This window comes from Myotis nattereri (assembly GCF_964212035.1).
Source record: "Myotis nattereri genome assembly, chromosome: 1".
In the NCBI taxonomy this organism is placed as follows: Eukaryota; Metazoa; Chordata; class Mammalia; order Chiroptera; family Vespertilionidae; genus Myotis; species Myotis nattereri.
In genome coordinates this window covers 199351864-199379458 of record NC_138075.1, presented here as the reverse complement: position 1 = coordinate 199379458, position 27595 = coordinate 199351864, and the positions used below count along the sequence as shown (strand labels likewise).

The following is a 27595-nucleotide window of genomic DNA, read 5'->3' as shown; positions in this document are numbered from 1 at the left end:
GGGGGCCTCTTCAAACTAGCTCCTGTTACCTGTTGATATGTCCCTTCCTCTTTTTTGAATTTTTTTATTTTTATATTTTGGCATGACCAGATGTTCCAGGCTTATCTTGTACTTTCCCTACCCCTTCCCTGGAAGTAGCCATTTCTTAAAGGCACTCTGATGCTATTTACTGGGAAATGGTCATTAGAAAACAACATCTTGCCATTGTTTATGCTCATTCCACTGGGGTGTTGTTATTTCCAGATCTTTTCAGCACCCAGGGCTAGAAAAAAACCCAAGCAATTTCAATATGAAATTTGCCATGTGTATATTCTATTTATAAATTTTAATTATACAATCATCATGTTTCTTTTTCAAAATTTGACACTACAAGGTTCTACTTTTCTTTTCCTAGCGCATTTCCCTTTTCCTGCAGTGAAAACCTAGTTTCCAACAACTTCAATATTTCTCATTTGCTTCATTTTATAATACGTACAAAATACATTACAACATCAACACCTACCATTACAAAACTAAGAGTTCAAGATACCTTCGCAATTCTTTTTTTTATATTGAGGTTAGATAGTCAAAATACTGTGTTCAAAAGTTTCCTTCAGAGTGATTATATTAATCATTTAAAAATATAATTTGATCCATTGCTTCTGTTTGTATTCAGTATTTGCATTTCTTTTTCTTCATGCTTATTGACATGTTTGCTTTTTACATACATAAAACATTTAACATAGTTCCAAAGCAAGGCTATTCAAAGTATACTCAGATTTGTCACTCTTTCTTCTATTTCTTTCACTTTTGTCAATAATCAGTTTAATTTCATTTAGTTTCTGGTTTATTCTTTGTGTTGGTGTTTTTATACATAAACAGATACATAAATATATGTATATTTTAGAATCATTTAAAGAGTTAATACTTTGAATTTTTATGAAATACTTACTAGTGTAGGTTTTTATGAAACATATCAGTGTTACTGTTAACTGGTTACCCTAATTATAATACTTATACCTTATTAAAGAGTATAGGAGCAGGGGAAGAATATGGGGAAAGAAATACCAAAATTTTGAATAAGATTTTGTGAAACTGTATTAATTAATGTTATCTATAATAATAAAAGCATAATATGCTAATTAGATTGGACAGCCGAATGACCTTCTGGATGTCATTCCAGACATCCTTCTGGACGAAGCCGCGCGGTGGGGGCCGAGGTACAGGTAGTTAGGGGCAATCAGGCAGGCAGGCAAGCAGTTAGGGATGATCAGGCAGGCAGAGTGGTCAGGGGCCAGCGGTCCAGGATTGCGAGAGGGATGTTCAACTGCCGGTTTAGGCCCGATCCCTTGGATCGCCATTCAGACATCCCCTGAGGGGTCCCGGATTGCAAGAGGGTACAGGCCGGGCTGAGGGGGAACACTCCCCTCCCCCGCGCATGAATTTCATGCATCAGGCCTCTAGTTAATTCATAAAAGCTCAGAAATTTATTTCTCAGCTACATAGTACAACCTGAAGAATGTATTGGTTCTTTTCTGCATTTTTACATGCTACCATCTATGTGAAATATTTCTAAAAATATTCTGGAGTTAATAAAATGTTGATGACATGTCTATATTTAAACACTGTTAGTTGTCTTAGTACCACAGCAAATATTTTGTGTGACTTGAAGAGAATGATACTATAGGAACATAATTAAGGATATTAGAAAAATCATGTTAAGGGGGGGAGACAGAAAGGGGAGAGGTCAGAGGCAACAATATATAAGAAAAAAACATAGAAAATTTATCTCACCAGAAACAGCACGTCTTCTCAGTCTCAGACAAGTTCTGCCTCCAGAAAAGCCAATTCAAGCGTTGGGAAGTGGCAGGATCGATATGGGAGGGCCGAGTCACCTGATCTAAGGTAAGGCTCTTTATAAACATTGGATACTCTTTGATGTTTAGATCATCAGTGTTGTTTTGTCTTATTGGTAAGATGATAAATTTCTATTAGACTGTGCTGTATTTTTACTCCATAAGTTATGATATTTTAGTATAGTATTGAGGGCTCAAGTTGCTTTATAAATAAGGCCTTACCACCTCATGTAATGCTTCTCATCTCTCCAGCCTTAAAAAAAGAATTATCTTTATTGTTGAAAATACTATGTCTCCCTTTTTTCCTTCATTGACCCCCCTCCTCCCCACATCTGCCCCCTGCACCCCTCCACCTAGGCCTTCATCACACTATTGTCTCTGTCCATGGGTTATGCATATATACATATAAATCCTTGGATTAATCTCTCCCTACCCTCATCCCACATGGAACTGCGCTAATGGGTCCTCAGTAAATGTCTTTCTCCCCCTTGCTGCAAGTTTAATTCTTCTTTCTCATAACGCACCCTATTTAAAAATCCCTGGGTGCTTTTCACTGTTTGTTGGAGAAGTTTACCTTCTGAGTCAGTATTTAGGAGCTATAAAATTGGACTCCACTGATTCTTTCCAACCTTTATATCCCAACTGCAGTGCATAAATATGCTAATAGTAAGTGGATGTACCAGCTATCCTAGGAAATGCTATTTCCCTTATTGTTGCTATGCTTTCACTCATGATCCACCCATCATAAAATTTTGGTTTGTGTTCTAAATCTTACATTTACAGAGTCTACAGCCTTGGATGGTATTGTAAACTCTCTGAGCCTGTAAAATGGGAATAATAATTTTTATTCTAAGGGATGTAGTGAGAAGTAAATATGAAAGTGAAATGCCAGCAGTAATAAGTCTGAGCAATTATACTTAACTTGGCTTAGAAATACAGACTAAAATACTTTTCTAATTTGCTATTTTAAGTCTTAAACAATGATGGTATATTGGGGGATGGAAAGTATTACGTTCTCATTACAGAATTTTAAGCTTTCTTCCCGGGCAGCTTGATATTAGATGCTTTTAATTATTTTCATTTACAGACTTTAAAAAACGTAAATTATGATTAGATATCTTTGACTATAACATGTAAAAGAAAAGTAGGGAGAGGAAAGAAACATCAAAATTTTATTTTTGTGGGGAGGGGGGCTTTATATATTCCTCATGAGTAATAGGAATTTCTAGTCAACTTGCTTTGATTGGATTTCTTGTTAGGAGAAAATAAGCTTAGACATTCTCAAAAGTGGGTATTTGTGTCAAGGTCAAAAACATTTTCAACCTTTTAAAGGCTATCTAAACTATAAGTATAGTAGTTTATGCAGATAGAAATACACAGGGTAGGGTAGAAGGTTTACAGTTGTGAGTGTGCAAAACTCACAACTTATTCTTATATTATTTATTAATTATTTTATTTTCATACAAGCAGCTATAAACCTACTTTTGTCCCACTCTGTATTATCTATATTCTTAGAATAGTGTCAATTGCATGTGTTGCTTTAACAGGTTAAAGAATGAAAACTTGTATATATTACTATTATTTTAAAAGTACCAATTGACATTTGTTCAGATATATACAGTATTGAATTATCTTGGTTTTTATGTTTTATATTTTATATATTTTTTTATTGATTGATTTTTAGAGGGAGAGAGAGAGAGAGAAAAACAAAACATTGCTTCATTGTTCCACTTATTTATGCATTCATTGGATGTTTCTTGTATGTGCCCTGAACAGGGGTCTAACCCACAATCTTAGTGTGTCAGGATGATTGTCTAACCAACTGAGTTAGCTGGACAGAACCTTCATCTTAGTTTTTAAAACTAAAATTCTGCTTGAAGAACCAATGGAAATTTCAAGAGTTATTTTAAAGAAAAGTTAGATCTGATGAGTGTGGAGTGGAGTCTATAGTCTATGAATCTTTCCACCTTTAGTATTTCTGTGGAACCCCAAAGTTTAATAGCAGTGTGTATAGTATAATTTCTATCTATATAATAAAGATGTAATATGCAAGTGTTGGTTACGCCATGAAGTGTAATGACTGACCACGTAACAACTGGATCACGGATTAGCAGGAGGGTGGGGCAGCAAGCTATAAGTGGGTGGCAGAGAGCTACAGAAGAGAGCAGGGCAGCAAGCTATGAGGGGGACATGGTGGGGGCGGAGGGAACTACAGGAAGGCGAGGCAGCGAGCAGAGAGCTACTGGAGAAAGGCTGCAAGCTACTGGTGCATGGATTTGTGCGCAGGGCTACTAGTACTATCTAATAAAAGAGTAATATGTAAATTAACCATCACTCCATGACAAAGATGGCGGCACCCATAGTGGCAGGGGCAGGACGCTGGCGGTGTTGCCCTGGTAACATGAGTCCAGCGGCTGCGCCCTGGCCATGCGGCAGGAGGGGAGGGGCTTCTGGCCAGAGCAGCCTCGGGCCCGAGCGAGGGACGTTGGCCACACGGAGGAGAGGAGGGGCTCTGGCTGCATGGCGGGAGGCGAGGGACCTCAGGCCATAAGTGGAAGCTGAGAGTGCAGGGAGCACCAGGAATGCTGGGAATCATAGTTCTGATGGTGGCCCCTGGACTGGAAGCGGAAGCCGAGAGCGCGGGGAGCACCAGGAATGCTGGGAATCGTGGTTCTGGTGGTGGACAAGTTTCGCGATCTCCTAGACAAGCGGTTCTCAACCTGTGGGTTGTAACCCCTTTGGGGGTCGAACGACCCTTTCACAGGGGTCGCCTAAGACCATTGGAAAACACATATATAATTACATATTGTTTTTGTGATTAATCAGTATGCTTTAATTATGTTCAATGTGTAACAATGAAAATACATCCTGCATATCAGATATTTACATTACGATTTATAACAGTAGCAAAATTACAGTTATGAAGTAGCAACGAAAATAATTTTATGGTTGGGGGTCACCACAACATGAGGAACTGTATTAAAGGGTTGCAGCATTAGGAAGGTTGAGAACCACTGTCCTAGACACTCAAGTGAATTGAGCCTGGAGCAAGTTACTGTTGCAGGTAGGGGATGGAGGGAAAGCAAAGGTGAGAGACTTAAGTCAGTGTCGAGGGAAAATTAAAAGGAAGATATCCTGTAATGTCTAGGAAATCTCTAACAATGGAGCAAAGAAAAAAAAAAGCTCTATTTTTCTGTGAGCACCAAACCAGACTGGGCTGGGGTCTCACACATTTCGCTCATATGATTGCAAAGACAGACAGAAGCTTAACTCTTTCGTGTACTCAGGCAGATACAATGCACGACATGCACGTTTCCACAGAAGAGGACTTAACAGGACCATTTGCTATACACTGGTAAGTCACCTTTTTGGTGGCCATCTGTGTTAGTTAATTGCCATAATCAAGAATAAAAATTAAAACTTTTTTATCTCTATGACAAGCACTTCCTTACAACTTGGAGCAAGGCATGTATCTATAATAATAAAAGTGTAATGTGAGGTGCAGTGAGGCAGGCAGGCAGAGGCAGTTAGGGGCCATCAGGTAGGCAGGCAGAGGCCGTTAGGGGTGATCAGGCAGGCAGAGTGTTTAGGGGCGATCAGGCAGGCAGGCAGAGGTGGTTAGGGGTGATTAGGCAGGCAGGCGAGCAGTTAGGGGCGATGAGGCAGACAAGCAGAGTGGTTAGGGGCAATCAAGCAGGCTGGCAGGCAAGTGGTAAGGAGCCAGCGGTCCTGGATTGTTATAGGGTGCATGCAGGATTGAATGACCATCCCGTACGCGACCCCCCTCCCCCCCCGCCCACTCCCCGTGCATTAATTTTGTGCACTGGGCCTCTAGTATATAATAACTAACTACATTATTATAGCACATAGTACATAATGAAACACTGGATTCATATTTAATCTGTTCAATGATGTGAACAAGCAATTTACTGATCCGAAAAGGGGCAGACAATAAGAGCTTTCATTTTCATCATGCTACTATTGGTAATGAATCAGCTATTTTTTTATATAAAGAATAACTATTTTCTTAAACTTATATCTGTTTCATGGCATAAGTACTAGATTTGTATATTAGATTTAGTTTGGTGCACGTGTGAATTAAGGACAGTTCTCTAAAATCTCTAGGCCTCTGTTTCTACATTTGTAGAATGGTAGAGCTCTAGGCTGTGTTATCTGGAAGGCTTTATTGATCCTGAAATTTTATTTTCTGCCTAGTCCCTGGTTTACATGGAAAATGGGATCTGAGAGATTAGGGAATTTAGCCAAATTCCTGGCTAATTAAGAGGCAAAGTCAGGGCTAGAGTCTTATGTTTTCAGGCTTTAATATCTGCAGTTCAGGCAAGTTGACTCATAAGTAGAGACATAGAAATACTTTAAAAATCCATTATTTTTAATGTAATTTTAAACTTTACATTTGTTTCTTTTGCTAGTATTATTTTAACATCTGGAAATCCTTTTATATCAATTATTTGACTTAGAAATTTTTACTTAGAATAGTTGCTTTTGGTACAGTAGTTTTTTCTTCAAATAAGATAGTTTACAGAGGAAATATTCTCGAATCTGAAAGTGATACATTGTAGTACTTATACTACATAATCCACCTCCCACCCCCCATAAAAATGATACTTTGGAAACAAAACTGTTCATTCTGATTTTCTGATTAGTTTCAGGCAATGTAGGTAGTAATAAATTTGAGACTGTACTTTTCACGTTTTATGTTATTAAAAATTAAAAATAAAGCCTTTAGATAAAAGGTAATTTTCTTTTTTTAAATGGTATAAACATACACACACACATACTTATAAGGTAGAAAATGAGATTCCAGCTCTTAATGAATGTGGAGTATTTTTTGAAGTATTGCTTAAGTCTCTTTGTAAAGAGCAATTAAATAATGGTTGAGATCCTTTTCATAAGTTACTATACAGTAAAACCTCAATATAGTGCACTAATTTGGGTGAGAGGGGTGTTGTTAAAGGTGTAGTCATAAAGTAGGTTTTCCAAACATGTATGTTAACAAATGGACAAATTAGTTTACTTGTTTACTTATGTAGACATGTTTGTGTCATTGAAATTAAGTATGTATTTAAAGTTTAGTTTTATAGAAAAGTTTTCTGTTATGTATTACTGTAATTTTAAATTTATACTGAATAGGTCTAGTAAATGCGTGCCTTCACCAGTCACCATGAGTAAACAAATGCACACAGCTGAGGCATGGCTTAGCGCAAAACTACTGCAGAAAGTCATGCCACGTGACAACAGAACCATTACCACCCAAGATAAGGTGTGATCATGTGCTAATCATTCTCCAACATTGTTTCCGAGCGGTTACTCTTGGATTTAAATATGTAGACTGGTTGTAAACATGTAATATTTATGTCAGCAAAATTGCTACAGTGTTTTTTCTAACATATGGCCTATTTGCTAAAATTTGTTAAAAATAATGAATTATGATGAAAAGGGACAGACCCAAAGACTGAGAAACAGCGATCAGGCTATCAATCCCCAGAAGGAAAGTAGGGGAGGGCGGGGGTAAGGGGAAGAGATCAACCGAAGGACTTGTATACATGTATATAAGCCAAACCAATGGACATGGACAACAGGGGGATGGGAGTATGAGTGTGTGTGTGTGTGGGGGAGGTTGGGGGTTAATGGGGGGGGGGGTGAGGACACATTTGTAATACCTTAACTACTAATAATTAAAAAAAAATGAATTAATAACAAAAAAATAACCTGTTAATTTAATTATAAGCAAATCTTGCTTAAAAGCATTTTAAAATTAATAGGGTGTTAATTTTCACATATAACATGGACTGGAAATTTTGTTAAATCCGAAGTTCATTAAATTGAGGTCTGCAAAATCACGGGTTTACTGTGCTTGGTGACTCGGGCTTATGTCGTTCTTGTTCTTATATAAAACAGTATTTTTCAAACTTTGTTTATTGGTGCTTTGCAAGCTAACTATGTGTACATAACAATAGCATTTTATTGTTGCAACTTTGTGTTATAAATTCAGATTTGTGACTTAAGCCAATTAGTAAGAATGAAGCCATTTTAGTGAACACAGTATGAAATTGGCAATATGGATGATTACTACACTTATCATAATGTACAGTTTATTTCTTTGTTTTCATTTTATAATATCAAATTCTGATCCTCTTAGGTAATTAGTTACAGATTCAACATTGTTTTGTTAAGCATGTTTATCAATGTCAGTGCTTTTTAACTGATCGACTTCTTGAAAGAGGAATAGTAAAATTGTTTTTTGATGTAGAACCACTCAAATGTGCTTGCATTCTTATAATAGACAAACATAAAACTTGTAGTGATAAGACTAGATGTTAAAAGAACATTATATTGAAGAGAGACCTTTACATCTGTTCTTACACCAATTACTATTATGTCTTGATGAAATAATGCACCAAAGAGATGCACCTGTACCTTTATAGCATTTGATTGGTCTCTCTGCATTTTACTATATTGTGCAGCTTATAAGATTTTATGTGATTAGATAAAGGAAGGCCTTGATTTTTAAACATTTGACTGCAGAATATCATTTCCTATCAATGATACATTTAAAAATGAAGTTAAGTATAAATATGGTAGATAAGGCTTTATTCCATGCTCTGCACAAAAATGAGCACACTTGACTACCCAATGAGCACATTTTACGGTTTTTTGTTTGTTTTGATATAGCTTAAAAAGTAAACATTTAAAAAATTCAGGCCCCAGAAAATTAGCATAGAAAATAATTCTTGTCGAAGAAGGGAAAAGTTTTGGAGTTCTTATCTGAGCCTTTACTGCACAAAAGAGCCTTTTTCCATATCTGTAAAAATGAAACTAATTGGGTGCATACCTTACTTGCAACCTACTTGTGAATTAAATAAAGTGAAAACTTGGTTCTTGAACTTAACTAGTTCTGGAATGCTGTTTGAGAAGTGATTTGTTCAAAAACTGAATCATTTTTTCCCATTGAAAATAATGTAAAGTGAATTAATCCCAGACCCCTAAATGATTCCCTGTGGAATCTTTCTTATATACTGTACATGTTATCTTCCCTTGGCTCTGATTTTTGTCACTTAAAATTTCTGTTTTATCTCTGTAAGCAGCTCTAATACCCTTTCTGGTACATCAGAATTATCAAAGTACTAGAGGCCCGATGCACTAAATTCATGCATGGCTAGAGTCCCTAGGCCTGGCTGGCGATAAGGGACAATCTGTGGGGCAACTGGTGGGGTGATTCAGTGGGGGGGCCACCGCTGGCACCTGCCTCTGTGGAATGCGAGACTGGTGGGGTGATTGGAGAGTGGGGCACTTGGGGGGCGGCGCAGGCCCGCTCGCCAGCTGGCCCTCGCCATGGTCGCCTCCTTCTGTGGGGCGATCGGGGTGTGAGGGGGCACTGGTACCTGCCTTGTCTTGCCTGGGGCCTGCAGGCTGGGGGCAGCTCCTGCGCTGAGTGTCTGCCCCCTGGTGGTCTGTGGGCAACATAGTGACCGGTTGTTCAGTTGTTTTCACCATTTGGTCGATGTGCATATTAGGCTTTATTATGTAGGATGACATTTTAATTTAATTATATTATAGCTTCAGAGGAGTTTTCACTTTCACCTGTGCCAGAAGGAAAGGTAGATCCTCTTGAGAACATTCACTGCCTATATTACACTGTAGATTAATGAAACTAGATATCATGTAATTAGTTTGTCTCTTTCAGCTTTGTGTACTCTATGATTGAGTTCAGTATAAGGAAGATAATCTTGATAGCTACATTAGCTGTCTGCCCTACTGATCAAATTTTTAAGCTCAGTTCAAGTTGTGCTGTGTGGAAATTCAAGTTATAAAAGATCCTCATTATGAAGCTATACTACATCTTTTATGTATTGAAATAAAAAGTCCTACATCAAAAACTTACGGAATAATACAGTTGAATACTTGTTTCCAATAGCATAAGAATAACATTGAATTAATTACTCATCTGTATTACTATGTACTCTGTTTCTTTAGTACAGGGGTCCTCAAACTTTTTAAACAGGGTGTCAGTTCACTGTCCCTCAGACTGTTGGAGGGCCGGACTATAGTTTAAAAAAAAACTATGAACAAATTCCTATGCACACTGCACATATCTTATTTTGAAGTAAAAAAACAAAATGGGAACAAATACAATATTTGTATTTGCATGTGGCCCGCGGGCCGTAGTTTGAGGACCCCTGCTTTAGTACATGCTTATGTATCTTTCATAAAATGTTTCTAAACAAAATGGTAACCTTCACATTTCTGATTAAGGTACATTAATCTTCTATACTAATAAAAGGGTAATATGCTAATTAGGCCAGGAGACCTTCCAGACATCCTTTCGGACAAAGCCATGGTGGTGGGGCCGAGGCATAGCAGTTAGGGGTGATCAGGCCAGCAGGGGAGGGTAGTTGGGGGTGAGCAGGCTGATAAGGGGGGCCAGTTGGGGTGAGCAGGCCGGTGGGGGGGACAGTTGGGGGCGAGCAGGGGGGTGGCAGGTGGGGGAGAGCAGGGCAGCGGTGGGGGGAGCAGTTGGGGGCAAGCAGGCTGGCGGGGGGCAGTTGGGTGTGAGCTGGCTGGCGGGGGTGGGCAGTTGGGGGCAAGCAGGCCCCAGGGGGGTCAGTTGGGGGCAAGCATGCCGGCAGGGAAGGGCAGTTGGGGGCGATCAGGCCAGTGGGAGGGTCAGTTGGGGGAGATTAGGCCAGCAGGAGGGGCAGTTGTGGGCGATCAGGCCTGTGTGGGGGGGTCAATTGGGGGCGATTAGGCCGGCGGGGGAGCCATTAGGGGTGATCAGGCCAGAAGGCAAGAGAATTGGTGTTGATCAGGCCAGCAGGCAGAGTGGTTAGGAGCGATCAGGCAGGCAGGCAGGCAGGCAGGTGAGTGGTTAGGAGCCAGCGGTCCCGGATTGTGAGAGGGATGTCCGACTGCCGGTTTAGGCCCAATTCTTGTGGGACCCAGAAGGGTCCCAGATTGGAGAGGATGCAGGCCGGGCTGAGGGACACCCTCCCATGCATGAATTTTGTGCACCGGGCCACTAGTTTGTGTATAACAATGCCTGGGCATTGGTTGCCTCTGCATGCACCCAGCCCAGGGCCGGGGGCTGGAGCCTGCAACTAAGGTATGTGTCCTTGACTGGCACCAAACCCGGAACCCTTTAGTTTGCAGGCCAGTGTTCTACCCACCGAGCCACACCAGCAAGGCCTACTTTTATAAAGTTTTAAAGATAGAATTGTTTATAACAAATATAGATGAAGAGAAATTCATCTAATTTGTATTAATTTTCATTACCTATTCCTACAAGTTACTTCTGTATCTGAAGCATATATACTTCTATGAAGTCCTTAAATATACTAAATGGCTTTTAACATTTTTTAAAAAAATTTAACTTACTAGATTTACCTGTTGAATTTGCAGCATTTTGTGGTAGACTATTTTCCATCTACTCATATACTTTAATGGATTGTAAATACAATTGGAGGTGTGGCAGACATGAGTTTTTCTATCTAAAGGCAAGTTATTAGAAATGTAAAACTGCTTCCCTTTTTGTGCTTTCTAATGCTCGGAATAAGTCACTGAGGAAAATATCCTTTGTGTATCAAAATAAGTATTTCTTTTTAGGCCCTTTTGGGGAATTTCTAAAAGTTTTTGTAATAGAACTGTGTTACGTGTTATAATTATAGTGGCACAAAATTTTTATTTCCATTTGTTTATTTAGCATTTGCTACCTGGTTCAGTTCCACAAGGATAAATTCAGTTGGATACTATTAAAAAATGGTACATTTAGAAGAAAACCTATAAAAATACTTAAGTCTGACATCATCATTGGATGTGTTGACATAAGTTTATTAATAAGATTTTGTGTTTGTGACAAAGCAAATTAGGGAAATCTAATTCACTGAAGTGTTTACAGTGTGTATTGTAAGCTGATTTTATTTTAAAGTATATTGCAAAGGGTTTTAGATTTATTTCTCACTTGATATTTGGTTATTTTTAACCATTTAATTAGGTGAAAGTGAATTGATTGAATTTTTATGTTACAGGAGGTTACCTGGATCAATTGATGTTATTGGTCAGACAATAACCATCAGCCGAGTTGAAGGAAGGCGACGGGCAAATGAAAACAGCAACATACAGGTTTAGTACTTTATTATATTTTTAGCTGAAAAATTATATGCATGTTCTAATTTAATTTATTCAATATATATTCATAGTGCTTTGCTATGTGTTGGGTGCACAAAGAGGTTTAAAATATGGAGTCAATCACCCTTTTATTACAAAAGCTGCTCTTTATAACCTTTGGGGTTGTTTTTTTAATAAGAAATATTTTAGTAAGAAATATTTGTTATAAACATAGTATATGGCTTCATTGGACCAAAAGAGGAAAATTTGGGGAAAGTCTAAAGAAGAAAATAAAATCACTAATAATTCTACCATGTAAATAATCAATCTTAACATTCTGGTACATCTCTTCCCTTGTCACAAAGCAAGATTTGAGATACTATTTTTGTGTATCCTTTTTTTTTCTTTTGAAAGTATCATTTTCATTTCCTTATATTCTTAAAGATATAACTTAAAATCTCTTCATGATAACTTTATTATGTGGATATATCATAATTTATTTAATATGGTTTTTCTCATGGAAAACAAATTTGTAAGCCCCCTTTTTTTTTGGCGAACTGAAAGGGATCTAATGAATCCTTTTTTTTTTTTTTTTGTCTTTTGCACCTGAAAAAAATTTTTTTTTAAATTAAATCGTTATAGTTCAGATTATTACAGTTGTTCCTCTGTGTTCCACCCATAGCTCCCCTCCACCCGGTTCCCATCCCACCCTCTGCCCTTAGCTCCCCCTCCCTCCCGCCCACTGTCCTCATCCATAGGTGTACGATTTTTGTCCAGTCTCTTCTTGCACCCCTGCTCCCCTTTCCCCCTGAGAATTGTCAGTCCACTCCCTTTCTATGCCTCTGATTCTGTTCTATTCACCAGTTTATTCTGTTCATCAGATTATTTATTCACTTGATTTTTAGAATCACTTGTTGATAGAGCTTGGGTGGGACGGGGTCTCAGGGAATCAACAGGGTGGAGGAAACAGCTATTGCTGATGCTCAGTCCTGCCCTAAGAGGCCCCGGGTCTCAGTGTCCCAGTAATTGCTGCAAGCACCTCGGAGAGAAAGTCACCCATCGAGTTCCGCCTGCTGCCAGACAGTCCAGTTTCTTCCCGTATGAGTCTGGGTCCCCAGAGACTGGCCTGGAACTGGAGTCAGGGCCGTCGGGAGCTTGTGTCTCCCTCCCGATTGAAAAAGACAACCGTGTCCTCAGTTGCCAGCCCTTTCCGCACGTGCCCCTGTACCTCTGCACTCCACTTCCGCACCTCCTCTGAGTCTCAGTGTGCTTTTCTCTTTCCTTCTAGTTGTAGAATTTCCACTCAGCCAGCCTTCCTGTGGTTCTGGATGATGTCAGTTTTGTCTTTTAGTTGTATTTTTGAAGTGGTTGTGGGAGGCAGCAATTTCCGGTGTTTACCTATGCCGCCATCTTGGTTTCCAAGCCCTTTGTTTTCAAATGAAAGAATGAAAGGGGAAGAGTAACTGGGATAATTCAAGTTAGAACTTTAGCAACTGAAACTTTCAGCTATTAGCTTGACCACACTTTTTGTTTTATTATTTATTTCCTTTTCCTAAATGGAATATATTGGGGTGACATTAGTTAATAAAATTATATCGATTTCAGGTGTACAATTCTATAATTTATCACCTGTACAGTGGGGCCTTGACTTACTGGTTGAATTCGTTCCGAGACCGAGCTTGTTAAGGAGCTGGTTAAGGAGCTTGTTAACTCAAATTACTCTATTAACTCAATGCAAAAAATCGGCCGAGAGACAGCTGGTATCTCAAAAAATTCGTTAGTTGGGACACTCTTAAGTCAAGGCCCCACTGTATATTGTATTGTGTGTTCACCACCCCATGTCAAGTCTCCTTTCATCACCCTTTATGTCGCCCCTTTATCCTCTTCTTCCTCTCCCCACCCTTTCCTCTCTGTAATCACCATACTGTTGTCTGTGTTTATAAGGTGTTTTTTTCTTAATCCCTTCACCTTTTTCACCCAGGCCCTTCAACCTCCTCCCTCTGACCGCTGTCAGTCTGTTCGGCTGCCTCCTACACCTCCCCTATGAGTCTGTTTCTATTTGTTTTAGTTATTTTTTTGTGTGTACTTTAAAAATGTACCAAGTGTTTTGATTTTTATTATCTTTCATAAATTGATCATGTAAAATGTTCTTTTTAGCATCTTTAAAGGGGCATAAAGAGATTTCTAAAATGAAGATAGTCCTTGCTTTCCCCCACCATCAAAATGCTATAATTTCCTAAAATAAATCTCTTCTCTTCATTAAAAAAATAACATCAGTATATGCCTTACAAAAATTACTGTGCATAAATGGAGAAAAAGTTAACGAAAGGAAGGATTATATGTTTAAGCGATATGCTTTAGCTAGTAAGGATTTTAGAAGAATAAGCTAAATATACAACATTATGCTGCCTGTTTCTGCTGTTTCCTAAACATGTTTGTGTGTTACAATTTCCTCGGGAGCTTGTCAAAAATCCAAATTTCTTGGTGCAAATCTCCTTTAGATTTCCTGCCTGTCCCTTACCTGTTCACACAGATCAGTATTTTGTTATCACTTTTACTTTTCAAGTATTAACCCTTGTTCTTAAAGTTAAAAGGGTCATATCAATAAGTTATTTATATATTTGGCTGCCTCTTGCATCTTGTTGATGCATACTTTACAGTCTCTTACTTTGCAACCTGGTGATGACAGGACCTGTTACAATGAATATCTGGTTCTGCTGCCATGTGACTGTCTTTATTTTTTTTTTTTAATCTTCATTGTTGAAAGTATTACAGATGTCCCCTTTTCTCCCCCACTGACCTATTTCATCCTCCTTTCTCTCCTTCCCCCCTTCGCCACCTACCGAAATATTGTCTGTGTCCATGGGTTATGCATATAAGTTCTTTGGTTAATCTCTTCCATACACATTCTCCCCCCCTACCCCCCGAATTCCTCATGCCATGTTACTTTCTTTCTTTCTTTTTTTTTTTTTGCCTATTTTATTTTATTTATAATGTCCCTTTATTGATTAAGATATTACAAATGTGTCCTTATCCCACCAGCGTCCTCTCCCACCCCCAATCCTGCCCTCACCCTCACCCCCTGTTGTCCACATCCATCGCTTATGCTTATATGCATGCATACATGCATATAAGTCCTTTGGTTGATCTCTCCCCCTCACCCCCACCCTCTCCTACCTTCCCTCTGAGTTTTGAGCATCTCATCGATGCTTCTCTGTCTCTACATCTGTTTTTGTTCATTGGTTTATGTTGTTCATTATAATCCACAAATGAGTGAGAGCATGTGATATTTGTCTTTCTCTGACTGACTTATTTCACTTAGCATAATGCTCTGCAGCTCCATCCATGCTGTTGCAAATGGTAGGAGTTCCTTCCTTTTTACGTTGCCTTAATTTTTTTTTTTTGTACATCTTTATTGATCAAAGAAGGGAGAGGGATAGAGAGATAGAAACATCAGTGATGAGAGAGATTCACTGATCGGCTGCCTCCTACACCTCCCCTACTGGGGATCAAGCCTGCAACCCAGGCATGTGCCCTTGGCCAGAATCGAACCTGGGACCCTTCAGTTCGCAGGCAGATGCTCTATCCACTGAGCCAAACTGGCTAAGGCCCTTAATTTGAATACTTTAACTTTGGTTGGGTAACAAAGATAATCTTTATTACATTATATTTATAAAGTGCTTAATTGTTTCTTGTTTAGAATATTTTATCAATTATGTTATATTCAGAAGTCTTTTTGTAATGATTCAGTTGTTTTTCCTGGGTTTTAAGTACGTGTGTGTGAGTGTATACTGACCTGACATCTGTGTATATACACACACATTACACAGAAAATTAGTCTCTCCTCCTCAAAATATGTGTATATGAATAAAGCTTTTTACTTTGATTCTTTATATTAAATGAAATTAACTTGAGTTTAATTGCAGATGAGAATGTTTATTTATTTAAAAAAATAAACTATGCTCTAATTTTAGGTCCTTTCTGAAAGATCTGCTACTGAAGTAGACAACAATTTTAGCAAACCACCTCCATTTTTCCCTCCAGGAGCTCCTCCCACCCATCTTCCACCTCCTCCATTTCTTCCACCTCCTCCAACTGTCAGCACTGCTCCACCTCTGATTCCACCACCAGGTAAATAGTACATAAGACATTTGGTTTTGAAAAAAAATAACAAGTACATAACCCATGAATGTTTTTTTTAATTTAACAATTAAAATCCTATCTAATAATAGCAAACATGGTAATTGATTGTACCTTCGCTACAACTCCCATGGGCTAATCAGCGAGATATGCAGATTAACTGCCAACAAAGATGGCGGTTAATTTGCATACGTAGGCGCGAAACGGTAGAGCGAAGGCTTGAAGGCGGCTCCAGCCGAAGCGAAGGCCTGGGTCCTGGGTGCCAGAGGAAAACCGGTGCTGACAGCCAGGGGGAGGGAAGGCCTATTGCACGAATCTTTTTGTGCAACAGGCCTCTAGTATGTATATATTTGAAAACTAGAGGCCCGGTGCATGAAAATTCATGCACACAGGGGTGGGAGGGGTCCCACAGCCCAGCCTGCGTCCTCTCACAGTCTGGGACCCTTGGGGTTTGGCCATTTGCTGGCTTAGGCCTGCTCCCCGAGAACAGATGGTCTAACAGAAATAATCATATCCTTGGGTAGGGATTTTTTAAAAAGGTAATGGTCACATGAAAATTTACTGCTGGCGTGGCTGAGGGGACTGGGGGACTCCAGCAGCAGACGCCCCCCCCCAACCCCTGACCCCCCCCTCCCCCCCCCCCTCGCAGGGCTGAGAGTACTGGGGGTTGCCATCTTGTGAGGGTGTGACATTCAATTAGCATATTACCATTCTATTATATAGGATAACATCTCCATTGATTGCATTACATTAAAGGTAATAGATTATGAAATTATATCGTCTTCAGTAGATTTATACTGAATCAGATACATATGTGTCTTGCTAATTCAGCATAGCAGAGACAGTATACAAAAATTGAGAATGTACAGATGCTAAAATGATCCAAAAATATCATATTCCCCAAACTAAAGTTGCTAATTATATATGTATAAGCCCATATTGAATTATAAACAATGTTAACTTGTTTTTAAAATTTTTTTAAAGATGCTTTTAGAATTAGAATAGGTTAAAAAAATTCTATCCCATGAAGAGATTTTTGAAATGAAAATCTCAGTCTGGTTATTGTCTTTATACTGGTTTCCTTTTAGGAGACTACTTCTGGATGCCAGGTACCTGGTATTTACTTCTTTTAAATGAGACAGAAAATAAATGTAAATTTTTATTATACTTGTAGTCACTTTTGATTATTTATTAAAAACTAGATTAGTGTCAATAGAAAATATTATAAATAATCCCCAAATTTTAATACTTTTAACCATTCATCCAGTGGCCTTCATCCAGTGGCCTTTATTTTATTCCCAATAAACTTATAATATTTACCCCCCTTAACCAATTTTTAATGAAACTAACAAAATAGATTTAGATAATAGTTTTTTCCTAGGGAGAATGTCCATAATAAATGGTAAATATTAGCTATTGATCCTAATCAGAATGTAAAATACAGGTTAAGATTATAGTATATGTCAGTTTATATTTAAGAGCCACAACCACTCACTTCACATTTACAAGAGAGCTGTTTTTGTTTTAAGGTGCCAGTTATGATCAGAATAAGGTAATCCTAGGCCTTTAAATGTTAGTTATCACATCAGCCCTAAAGCCAGAACACTTTTGGTTTCCTTGTCATCTCTACCTTCAAAAGGAGTAAAAATTATGGAAAATTACTCCAGCTATAGAGAATCTTATTTTCTTAAAATAAAGGAGAAAACTGGATAAGGATAGAGGTCCTTCCTCCAAGCAACATTATTTCTAAAGTTCAGTTAATTCTTGTTCCAACAAGAATTTTTGTTCTGAAACATAAGCCAGAAATTGTGATTGGACCCACGATTCTTGTGTCTTTAATATGGTGAGAACTAAATAAAAAGGTAATGACTTAATGATTCATAAATGATTTCTTTGTCCTCTGAAAAAGATAAAATGTACAAATAGTTAATATTGAACATTTGATTTAATGAGACTTTTTAAAAGATGATTAATATATATAATAGTCCTTATGCTAGATTGCTTTATAATTGTATTTAAACGTTACTAGGTACTAACTTTAGAAGGATTTTCTTATTTACTAGCTAAATAGTATATCCCATTTTATATAGTTCAATACTAGCTGTTAAGGTGAGAGAGTGGTGATATGTATTAATGATGAAAAAATAAATATCTCATTGGTATAAGAATATTTAGTAGCTCTGGGAGATATGGCTGATAGGCACTGGCATTATCTGAAAGTAGGCTTTTTCAAAATGATACCTTACCCCCATTTTTTGCAATATAATCTTTTTAAAGGATAAATCTTTTAATGTTCACATTATCTGTGGAATTCTGTAATAGATTATTTTTGTTATATAAACTATGTATTTCATGTTAATTTTCAAGTACATGCTTTTCATATTTTAAATACCTGTCCAGATGTCCTTTGATGTTTATTTTTAGATTATACTTCCATAATGTCCTATCACATTTAAGAAATACAAATATAGATAAATTCTGATACTGGTTTAAGCAATACCTAACCGTGGTATATTTGCTAGATTGATGTGGGAGAAGATACCAATTCATACAAAAAAACAAATATTTGTAAGTGGAGGCTAACTGAAATACCTCTCATTTTTGTGAGCTGTTGAAGAGAGTATGTTTCCCCACAGTGCTAATCACAGATGTCTTTAGTGTATTTGAAATTTTCCAAATATATTAGCTAATTGAGTTAGAAACATATTTATGCAACTGTAACATGGGGATTTTCAGATTTATAGTTGGTACAGTCACATAGTCACCAATCAGAATGGCCACTGGCTTTAAATAACACTATAGCTGCATAGATACATATCAGCTGAATGTAGGTTTTGATTAAAGACACATTTTGACATCATTTACCAAAGAACCACATGATTACAGTATGTTCTATTGACTTTGCCGTTGTTTATATCACCTTAAGAACCATATGCAACTAGCCTGACAGGTATGGCTCAGTGGTTGAACATCGCCCCATGTACCAAGAAGTAACCAATTAAATTACTGGTTAGGACACATGCCCAGGTTGTGGACTGGATCCCCAGTAGAGGATGTACAGCCAATTAATGTTTCTCTGTCATCAATGTTTCTCTAAAAACAAAGCAAAACAAAAAACAATCATAATTATATGCAGCTAATGAAAGAAAGCTCTGTGGCTCAGGAGTCCTTTGTAAGCATTGCCTTAATACAGTCGTTCTCAATCTTCCTAATGCCGCGACCCTTTAACACAATTCCTCATGTTGTGGTGACCCCCAATTTCATTGTTACAAATTGAACATAATTAAAGCGTAGTGATTAATCACAAAAACAATATGTAATTATATATGTGTTTTCCGATGGTCTTAGGCGACCCCTGTGAAAGGGTCGTTCGACCCCCAAAGGGGTCGCGACCCATAGGTTGAGAACCGCTGTCTTTATAAGTAAGCTCTATTTTTCTAGTAGAAACCCTAGGTTTTCTTTGTGCTTTGCTGAGAAATACTAAAAGGAAAAAAAATTCTTTTGAGAATTTAAACATTTTAATTTTGCCTTTGTTAGCTTTCAAATGCATAAGTTTTTAAAACTATAGTCCTATATATGATGGGACAAATAAGTAATGATATATTCAGCCCATAGTTTTGGGTGTTAACCAGTTCTTTCATAAATAGATTTGCCTAGGATAATCCTACTTTATACCTTTTATCCTTGAATGATTATTATTCACTCACAAGTGCCCTATTTTGGAGGATAATATTTGTAGTCAACTCTATAGTTGTTTCATAGCATAAGTAGATAGTACTCCTTAGCAATGAAGAGGAGTGGTAGACAGTGTTTATTCAAGGAACATTTACTGTCAGATAGTTAACAGGAGAGGAGAGGTATGTTGCCTCCTCTTCTCCTCAAACACACATCTACAAACATACATGAAACCTTAGAAACAGAGAGAACAAAGTATTTCTGGCCACAATAGATTAGTATGAAAAGTAGAGGAAACTTTGTATTAGAGAGCAGAATAAACATTTAAGGGACATGTGTTCCTAAATTAATGTTGAGACTTTTGGAATTTTTAAAAGGGAAAATATTTAATATGGTTTCTTGTTGCCATACTAACAGCTTGAAAAAAAAATGATTATTCAAGATCTTCTTTAATTTTCAGAAAATCTATTTTCATTTTCTAGTGAACCAGATCTATTGTGTTAGTGTGACTTCATGCATTGGTTGAGTAATAATACAAATAATAGCTAATACTTATTGAATGCTTACTATTGAAAACATTGTTCTGAGCATACTTCTTGTATTAACTCAATTTTATTCTTGATAGCATCTGAAATAAATATTCTAATTTTATAGATAAGGAAACTCTGGAGCTCAAGTTGTTTAAGTAATAGCTATAAAAGTAGCAGAACCAGAATTCTAATCCAGGCAATTTAGCTTGAAAGCCTATTTTATTAACAATGTTGAAGTGAATCATTACCTGTGTCAAGAAGACTATATTATTGAATTATGTGTACTCATCCCAATAAAATGTCTTAAAAGCCTTTTCTTTCTTTTTAAGTATTTCCTTGATGTTGAAGTACATGCATATATACATATCTGTGGGTAAGGAAGGTTGTGAAGAATAGGAGAATTTTTTTTTAAATTCCAGTACACTGAGGTATTCCTATTTGCCTGATTTGTGTTAAGAAGTCTGTTTACTGAATAAACTAGTTCTGAAATACTTGTTTATTACAAGAAAATTTGTAAAATTGGAAGGCTTGATGTTACCGAGTAGTTGATTTTTATTTTTTTGATTGTGGTAAAATATATATAACAAAATATTTATGATTTTAACCATTTTGTAAATGTATAATTCAGTGACATTAAATACATTCACAACATTGTGTAACCATCACTAGGATCTGCACTTAAAACTTTTTCATCATCTATAACAAAAACTATGTACTCATTAAACAAAAACCCCTTTCTGCTTACCCCAACCAGCCCCTGGTTGCCTCTTTTTTTTTTCTTTCTTTCTTATGAATTTGCCTATTCTAGGTACCTCATATAAGTGGAATCATTCAATATTTGTTTGGCTTACTTGTTTTTAAATGGTAGACTTTTAATGTAGGCCTTTAAATGTTAACTTATTTTAGTGTCATTTTTTAATAATGGAGTTTATTGACACAAGGCATATATGGTATAATTTATTTCTTGTTACATCAGTCATTATTAAGGCTCATGTGACTGTGGTTTTGTATGTCTTGGGAACAGTTGAAATCTAGCTCAGAAGTACAATTCTACATCGAAGAAGGCTATTTGTTTAACTGAAATGTAGCCCAATAGTCTGGACCCCAGACAAGTCATCCCTGCTCTTAAAGCCAGATAAAAGGTTTAGCTAGTTACCTAGATTTCAATATGTGTAAGCTTCTGCATTTTAAAAGGAATTAAGTATTCAGTGTCTTTTATTACTTGTCTAGTACTTCAATTGATATGAACTTGAAAATCTTGTTTATTCCTTAAATATCTTAATCTGGGGTTAGTGATGACACATGGGGTTTGGAAGAAAAGCAGCTTACATCTGGAGTCTTCTGCATTTCCACCAAGGCCTACCAGGTCTTTAGATTATTTTTCTGTTAGCAGTATGTAGCACAGTGACTCTCAGTCCTTGTGGTCACAGACTCTTTTACATGTTTAAAAATTACTGCAGACCCCAAAGAGCTTTTATTTGTGTTAACATCTAATTTTTTGTATTAGATATTAACTGAGGAATTAAAATATTATACTTAAAATATTTATTTTTAAAAATAGAATACACCTATTATGTATTAATATTAAGAATATATTTTCTTGAAAAATAATTATTTTTCCAGAACAACAAAAAATATTTAGTGCAAATAGTGGCATTGTTTTATACTTTTGCAGTCTCTTTACTGTGTGGCTTAATAGAAAACTGGATTCTCCTGTTTGTTCCTGCATTGAATCTATTGTGATTTCACATGTCACATAGCCTCTGGAAAATGTCATTGTACACTGTAAGAGAATGAGGGTGAAAATGGCAAATGTTATCTTAGTATTTTTATGAAAGTAGTTTTGGCCTTGCAAATTCCTTGAAGGGACTTAGCGACCCACAGGAATCTCCAGGTTATGCTTTGAGAACTGCTGCTTTGGCAGAAGATTGGCCTATATTGGATTACTATTATTAGCACCGTTGAGGAAGTACAGTTTTGTCCCTTTAATTAATAAGCTATTTCATGGATATAACATTAATTAAGCTGTTACAGTTCCATGAAGGTTTTTGGTTTTACACAGCAAATCTGCTTATTAATTGATGCTATTTGCCCACAATGTAAGCATTTCAACAATGTCTTTTATAGAAGTACTTTGCAAAAAGTATTCTTTGAAGTTTTTGAGAGCTATACTCATTTTCTCTTATGTGTTGTTTTTCTATGTTAAAGAAACTTAACAGTCTGTTGTGTTTTTAATATACTGAAAATAGGGACTAATGCTAATTACCTATAATAAATAGTATATTCTGGCACAATTAAAAATTAACCTAAATGTAAGTTTAATAGAATTAAAAGCTTCTTCTGAATGGTGATTTTTAGGATGTCTTCTAAAAATGTCTTCTTTGTCCATGGATGCTGCCTTTATAATTGTTTTATTTTAATAACATAGATGCTGCATTTTATATAATTTAATTTAATATTTGCCTCTTATTTGTTTGATTCTTCCAATCATTTTGTGATTATATATGAGCTAATAGAGATCAGTTCCTTTACAAGATTTTTTGTAAAAATATTGAAGTTTCTATCAGAGATGTTTTTGTTTAACAGAATTTTAATTTTTTGTAGCCTGTAGATTATTTTATAAACTGGGGGATTAAGAGATCTTAATAAGGATTAGACAGTTCATTTCATTTATAGTTAGCATAAATCACCTTATTTACCTCTTAGGTGTAAAGTATTCTGGTAACTTTGTTACTTTAAGTTTTATAACCATAGCACCTTTTAACACATTTTTTTCTTTAAAATTATTTCCATTGTTTATATCTTACAATTGTTTCACCTTAATTATTAAAAAATAGTTTTACAGTATTCTATATCCTATACTTGTTTTAAAAAGAGTAAATGATAGATGATATATGTGTGTATATAATTTTAAGAATACTGGTACATAGAAAAAAGCATGTATGGAAGGTGATATTTAATGATTTTATAAATCTTGACTTTGTACTCAATTTCTATGTAGAGATTTATGTATGAGCTTGATGAATTTGAAGTAGAAATCATTTGAGACTTAAGGGAAGTAATCAGGTTTTTTATTCATAACATAATAGTGCTGTTGAAATTTGGAAATTATCTGAGAAATAGGAACTAGAAATTTGAAGTTACCAGTGAGAATCTATCACATAATTCAGCCATGCCGTTTTTTGTTTTTTTTTAATTTGAGGTGAATAGAGAAATGATAGGTAGTTATTATATTTATTGGTTAGCTTTTGCTGCATAATAAATTACTTCAGAACGTAGTGGCTTAAAATAACGATATATTTATTATTGAACAGCCTTTTTGGTGTTAGGAATGCAGGGACAGCTTAGCTGGGTCCTCTCTTCAAAGTCTCTTACGGACTTTGAGATGGTCATTTGCTAGGCTTTATTGAGAAAGGATTCATCTCCAAGCTCACTAACCTCTTTGTTGAAAAGATTTATTTTCTCTCCAATGTGGCAGCTTGTTTCATCAAAGCATGAATGCCCAGAAGTCATTAGAGGATACCAGTAAAATGGAAGTCACTGTCTTTTGAAATGTAATCATGGAAGTGACATCCCCTTATTTTTGCTGTTTTTTGTTAGAAACAAGTTATTGTATCCAACCAGGACTCAAGGGGAGGTTATAAACACCACAGGTATAAAAAGACATAAATATCAGGAGGCACAGGGATCATTGGAAGCCATGTCCTGTAACTCTTGCCTTAGCTTTATATATATATCTATATATCTATCTATCTCTCTCTTTCTCTCTACATATATATATATATTCATATATATATATATATATATATATATGTATATATATATATATATATATATATGTATAGCCTAAGAGACCATTATGACCAAATCTATATATATATATATATATATAAAAGCCTAAATGACCATTATGACCAAACGACTGGAACGACCATTTGACCAGTTGCTATGATGCGCACTGACCACCAGGGGGCAGACGCTCAACGCAGGAGCTGCCCCTTGGTGGTCAGTGCGCTCCCATAGCCAACCTCCATGGGTGGCACTTGGCGACTATTCCTTCTGCGCCTGGCCTGGCAACCTCGCCTCCTCTCCTGACCCTGCTTGGGCCTTTGGGCCCTGGGCTGGGACGGGGAACCGATGGTGGGTGGCAATGGACATGGCCCCTTTCCTAGGGAGGCCGAGGGCCAGCTGACCTCCCTCACCCTGTCCCTCCCCCCTGGCTGGTAGTCCCCAATCAGATTGACCCTGATTGGCCCTGATCTCCAGTCAGGCCTAGGGATCCCACCCATGCACGAATTCGTGCACCGGGCCTATAGTACAAAATAATCAGGAGCAACATTGAGAATGAGTTCATAGATATTTTTTATTAGTTTTTTTCTGCTATTGTTGAATGTGATGCCTCTTAATTTTGTGAGAATTTAAAAAATTATTTTAGTATGTTTTGCAGGTATGCTGTCTTTGTGTTTCTTTGCTTTAGTTTTTCAGTCACCCAAGTAGGATTTCAGGTCCCCCTACACGCACACTTTACATTTAAGAGTGTGTGTTACATACCAGAAAAATTAAATTCTCTCCTTTTTCTTTTGAGGTTGCAGATAGTATAGGCTGTCATACAGCTGTACTGTTTTACTTCAAAGTGTCATACACTTTGTTCATTTCATAAAAATTTGGAATGGAATTTATTTTGCCTGTATTGAATATTGAAGTACTGAGTAGTGCAAATGAGAAGTTTAGAATCTAATCCAGTGTTTCTCACAGTATGGTTTTTGGTCAGCGACATCATCATCTCCCCTTTGTTAGGAATGCAAATTCTCTGGCTCCACTCCAGACTTCTGAATTTTGGGGAGAGATTCGGCAAGCTGTTGTTTTAACAAACTCCAGGAGGTTCTTATGGTTTGCTAAAGTTCCAAAACTACTAATCTGTTCAGGTTCTTAGAATTTGGATACTACTTTTTTAAAAGCTTTTGGCCAGTACTAGAAATCTTTTATTACCGTTATAAAACGGTTATAAAACATTTATTTCCAGGAAAATAAACATTTTCTCCTACTCATTTTACAGATAAAGAATACAGAAAAGAAACACAGTGCTTGCCTTGTGTTTTTCAATTCTGTTGGCTAGGCAGCACATGTGTTTGTCAATAAGGTGGGAGTGTTGAGGGAGAGCATGGGATTTTGAGATTAAATTTTTCTCTCCTTACACTATTTCTCTCTTGTTAACAAAAGTCAAATGCTAAAGAGCGATTTGTAGATGAGGATTATGTTGGCTTAACATGATATCACATGTTAAACTTTCTTAGTTGCATTGAAAATACATTTGATAATTGTCAAAGAATTGATTGTATAGTGTTTACTCAACTTTATAGTTATGTTTCAGTGAATATTTACCAATAAAGAGCTGCATTGATATATCTTAGGTAGAGTAGAGGCCTCGTAAAAAGGTCTCTTCTAGCTGTCATGCCAACTTTTTTGAGGTGTAAATACTGATTGGAAAGGCATCTATATAGATAGCATGATTTTTCTTTGTGTTCTTGATTCCTTCCAGTTGTTTTTTTTTTTTTTAAAGCATGTGCTATGATACTATTGTAGTAAGATTCAAATTAAAAGCAGACTATACTTAACAATTTGATTATATGTCTTTTATCACTGTTTTGTGAAAGTTTGACAACTTAAATATCTTTGAGGACTAAATTTTGAGAGGGCTGATTAGTAATTTCTTGGTTATTTTGCATGAATTCACATTTTAGTTAGCTGTAGTGAATGTGGGCATTAGCTGAAATGATACATTCTGCTCATGTGTTCATTTAGGTAAAGTTGTTAAGATTACAGAGTGCTGAATTTGATATAGTTCTTTGTCTTATACATCCAAGAATATAGTCAGGTGTTTAAATGTAAAAATTAGATTACATAGTGAAGTTCAGTAGTGCTAGACAAAAACCTCTACTGTTCTAAAAATCAGATAATAGTGGATATTAAGAATATTGAATATGCTCTGCCTTTCTTACTTTTTCCATTCAGTTAGGTGTTTGGGATTCTGCTGGCTTGTATTGTTTGCTGGATTCTTTTAGCTTAGTAATTTAGAAAGCAGCAAGATAACCATAGGGATGGAGGAGAATCGCCATTAAGTGTAGATCAGTGTATGTAGACTCATGGAGGCATAATGATTTTTGAAAGATGATAGCTGCTTTACATACCTTTTTCAGTCCTGTTGGTTTTATAAGTTTATCATACCCTTTATTTCATGGTGGTTAAATCAGGTGGTCATTCTCCATTTTAAGGCTACTTGCTGCCTTAAGATCTTTTTATATAAACCTATTCTGGTAAAACCTAGAGAAAATTTTAAAATAAATTATTAGCAGATTTCCCATTGACAAGAAAACATTTGAAAGTGATTCTGTTTTCATTATTTTTCCCCATGCACTCAGTTAATGAAATAATTATTTTCCCTCTTTGGACTAATTTTGATACAGTTAAGATAGGGTTTAGTAAACCGTTTTGGCTCTGTTGAAGTTACTTATAGTATAAAATAATTTTTTTCTATTTTCCTACTTAGCAATGCTATTTTTCTTAAAACAAAAAGTAGTTACAGTGTACATGCCACATAAGTTTTACGTTAGAATTTAAGGGCACATTTGACTAGGATAAACTTAGAATGTCTGTACATAATTGAAAATTTCTTAAAGTTAATACAGTAATGTATGCAAATGAATGAGAGTCACTCAAATTAATATTTTCTGACTCCTGCAGAAGTAAATTGTCTACATTAACATGCTCTGTGGGTGTATATATATATATATATGAATTGGCTATCCCCCTTTCTCTACTCCCACAAATCAAGGGAAATAACCTTCCCCACTCCTTTCAACAACAGTGAAAACAATACAGATCATCACTTGAATGTCCCACAAAGCTTTACTAAGTGAATACTCATCAACTTCAGAGTTACCTTGCAGTATATACAGCATTAAAGAGCCCATTGATCAAGTTCCCTATTAAAATGTTAAAATAACAAGATCAGATGTTGATGATCAAACTTAGTGTTATTTTCATAGAGTTGGATATTTGTGTATGCACAAGTGTGCTCTTTTTTAACTGGTGTCTAACTTTGTGATTACAACTTGTGGGGAAACCTGTTATCAAGTTGTTAGACTGGGTTTTTCATCAGGAAGTCAGATGTTGTACTCGAATTGTTGGTCCTCTGCAAGAAAACAGAATGCTTCTCTTGAGTGAATAAGCCAGGATAATGAGGCGAGGGGTTTTATTTCAAAGGTGTTTTTTGGTGATGGCATAAATACATTA

At 36.5% G+C, this 27595-nt stretch overlaps 1 protein-coding gene across 11 annotated transcripts in view; it reads left to right on the top strand.

The window, feature by feature from the left end:
• FIP1L1 (factor interacting with PAPOLA and CPSF1) overlaps nucleotides 1-27595 on the top strand; it is a 96085-nt gene that overhangs the window by 36206 nt on the left and 32284 nt on the right. For all 11 annotated transcript variants that reach the window (XM_081088660.1, XM_081088659.1, XM_081088654.1 and 8 more), the window contains 3 exons: nucleotides 1777-1884; nucleotides 11879-11972; nucleotides 15932-16088. In XM_081088660.1, coding sequence (XP_080944786.1) covers nucleotides 1777-1884; nucleotides 11879-11972; nucleotides 15932-16088 — 359 coding nt within the window. The remainder of the gene's footprint in view (nucleotides 1-1776; nucleotides 1885-11878; nucleotides 11973-15931; nucleotides 16089-27595) is intronic.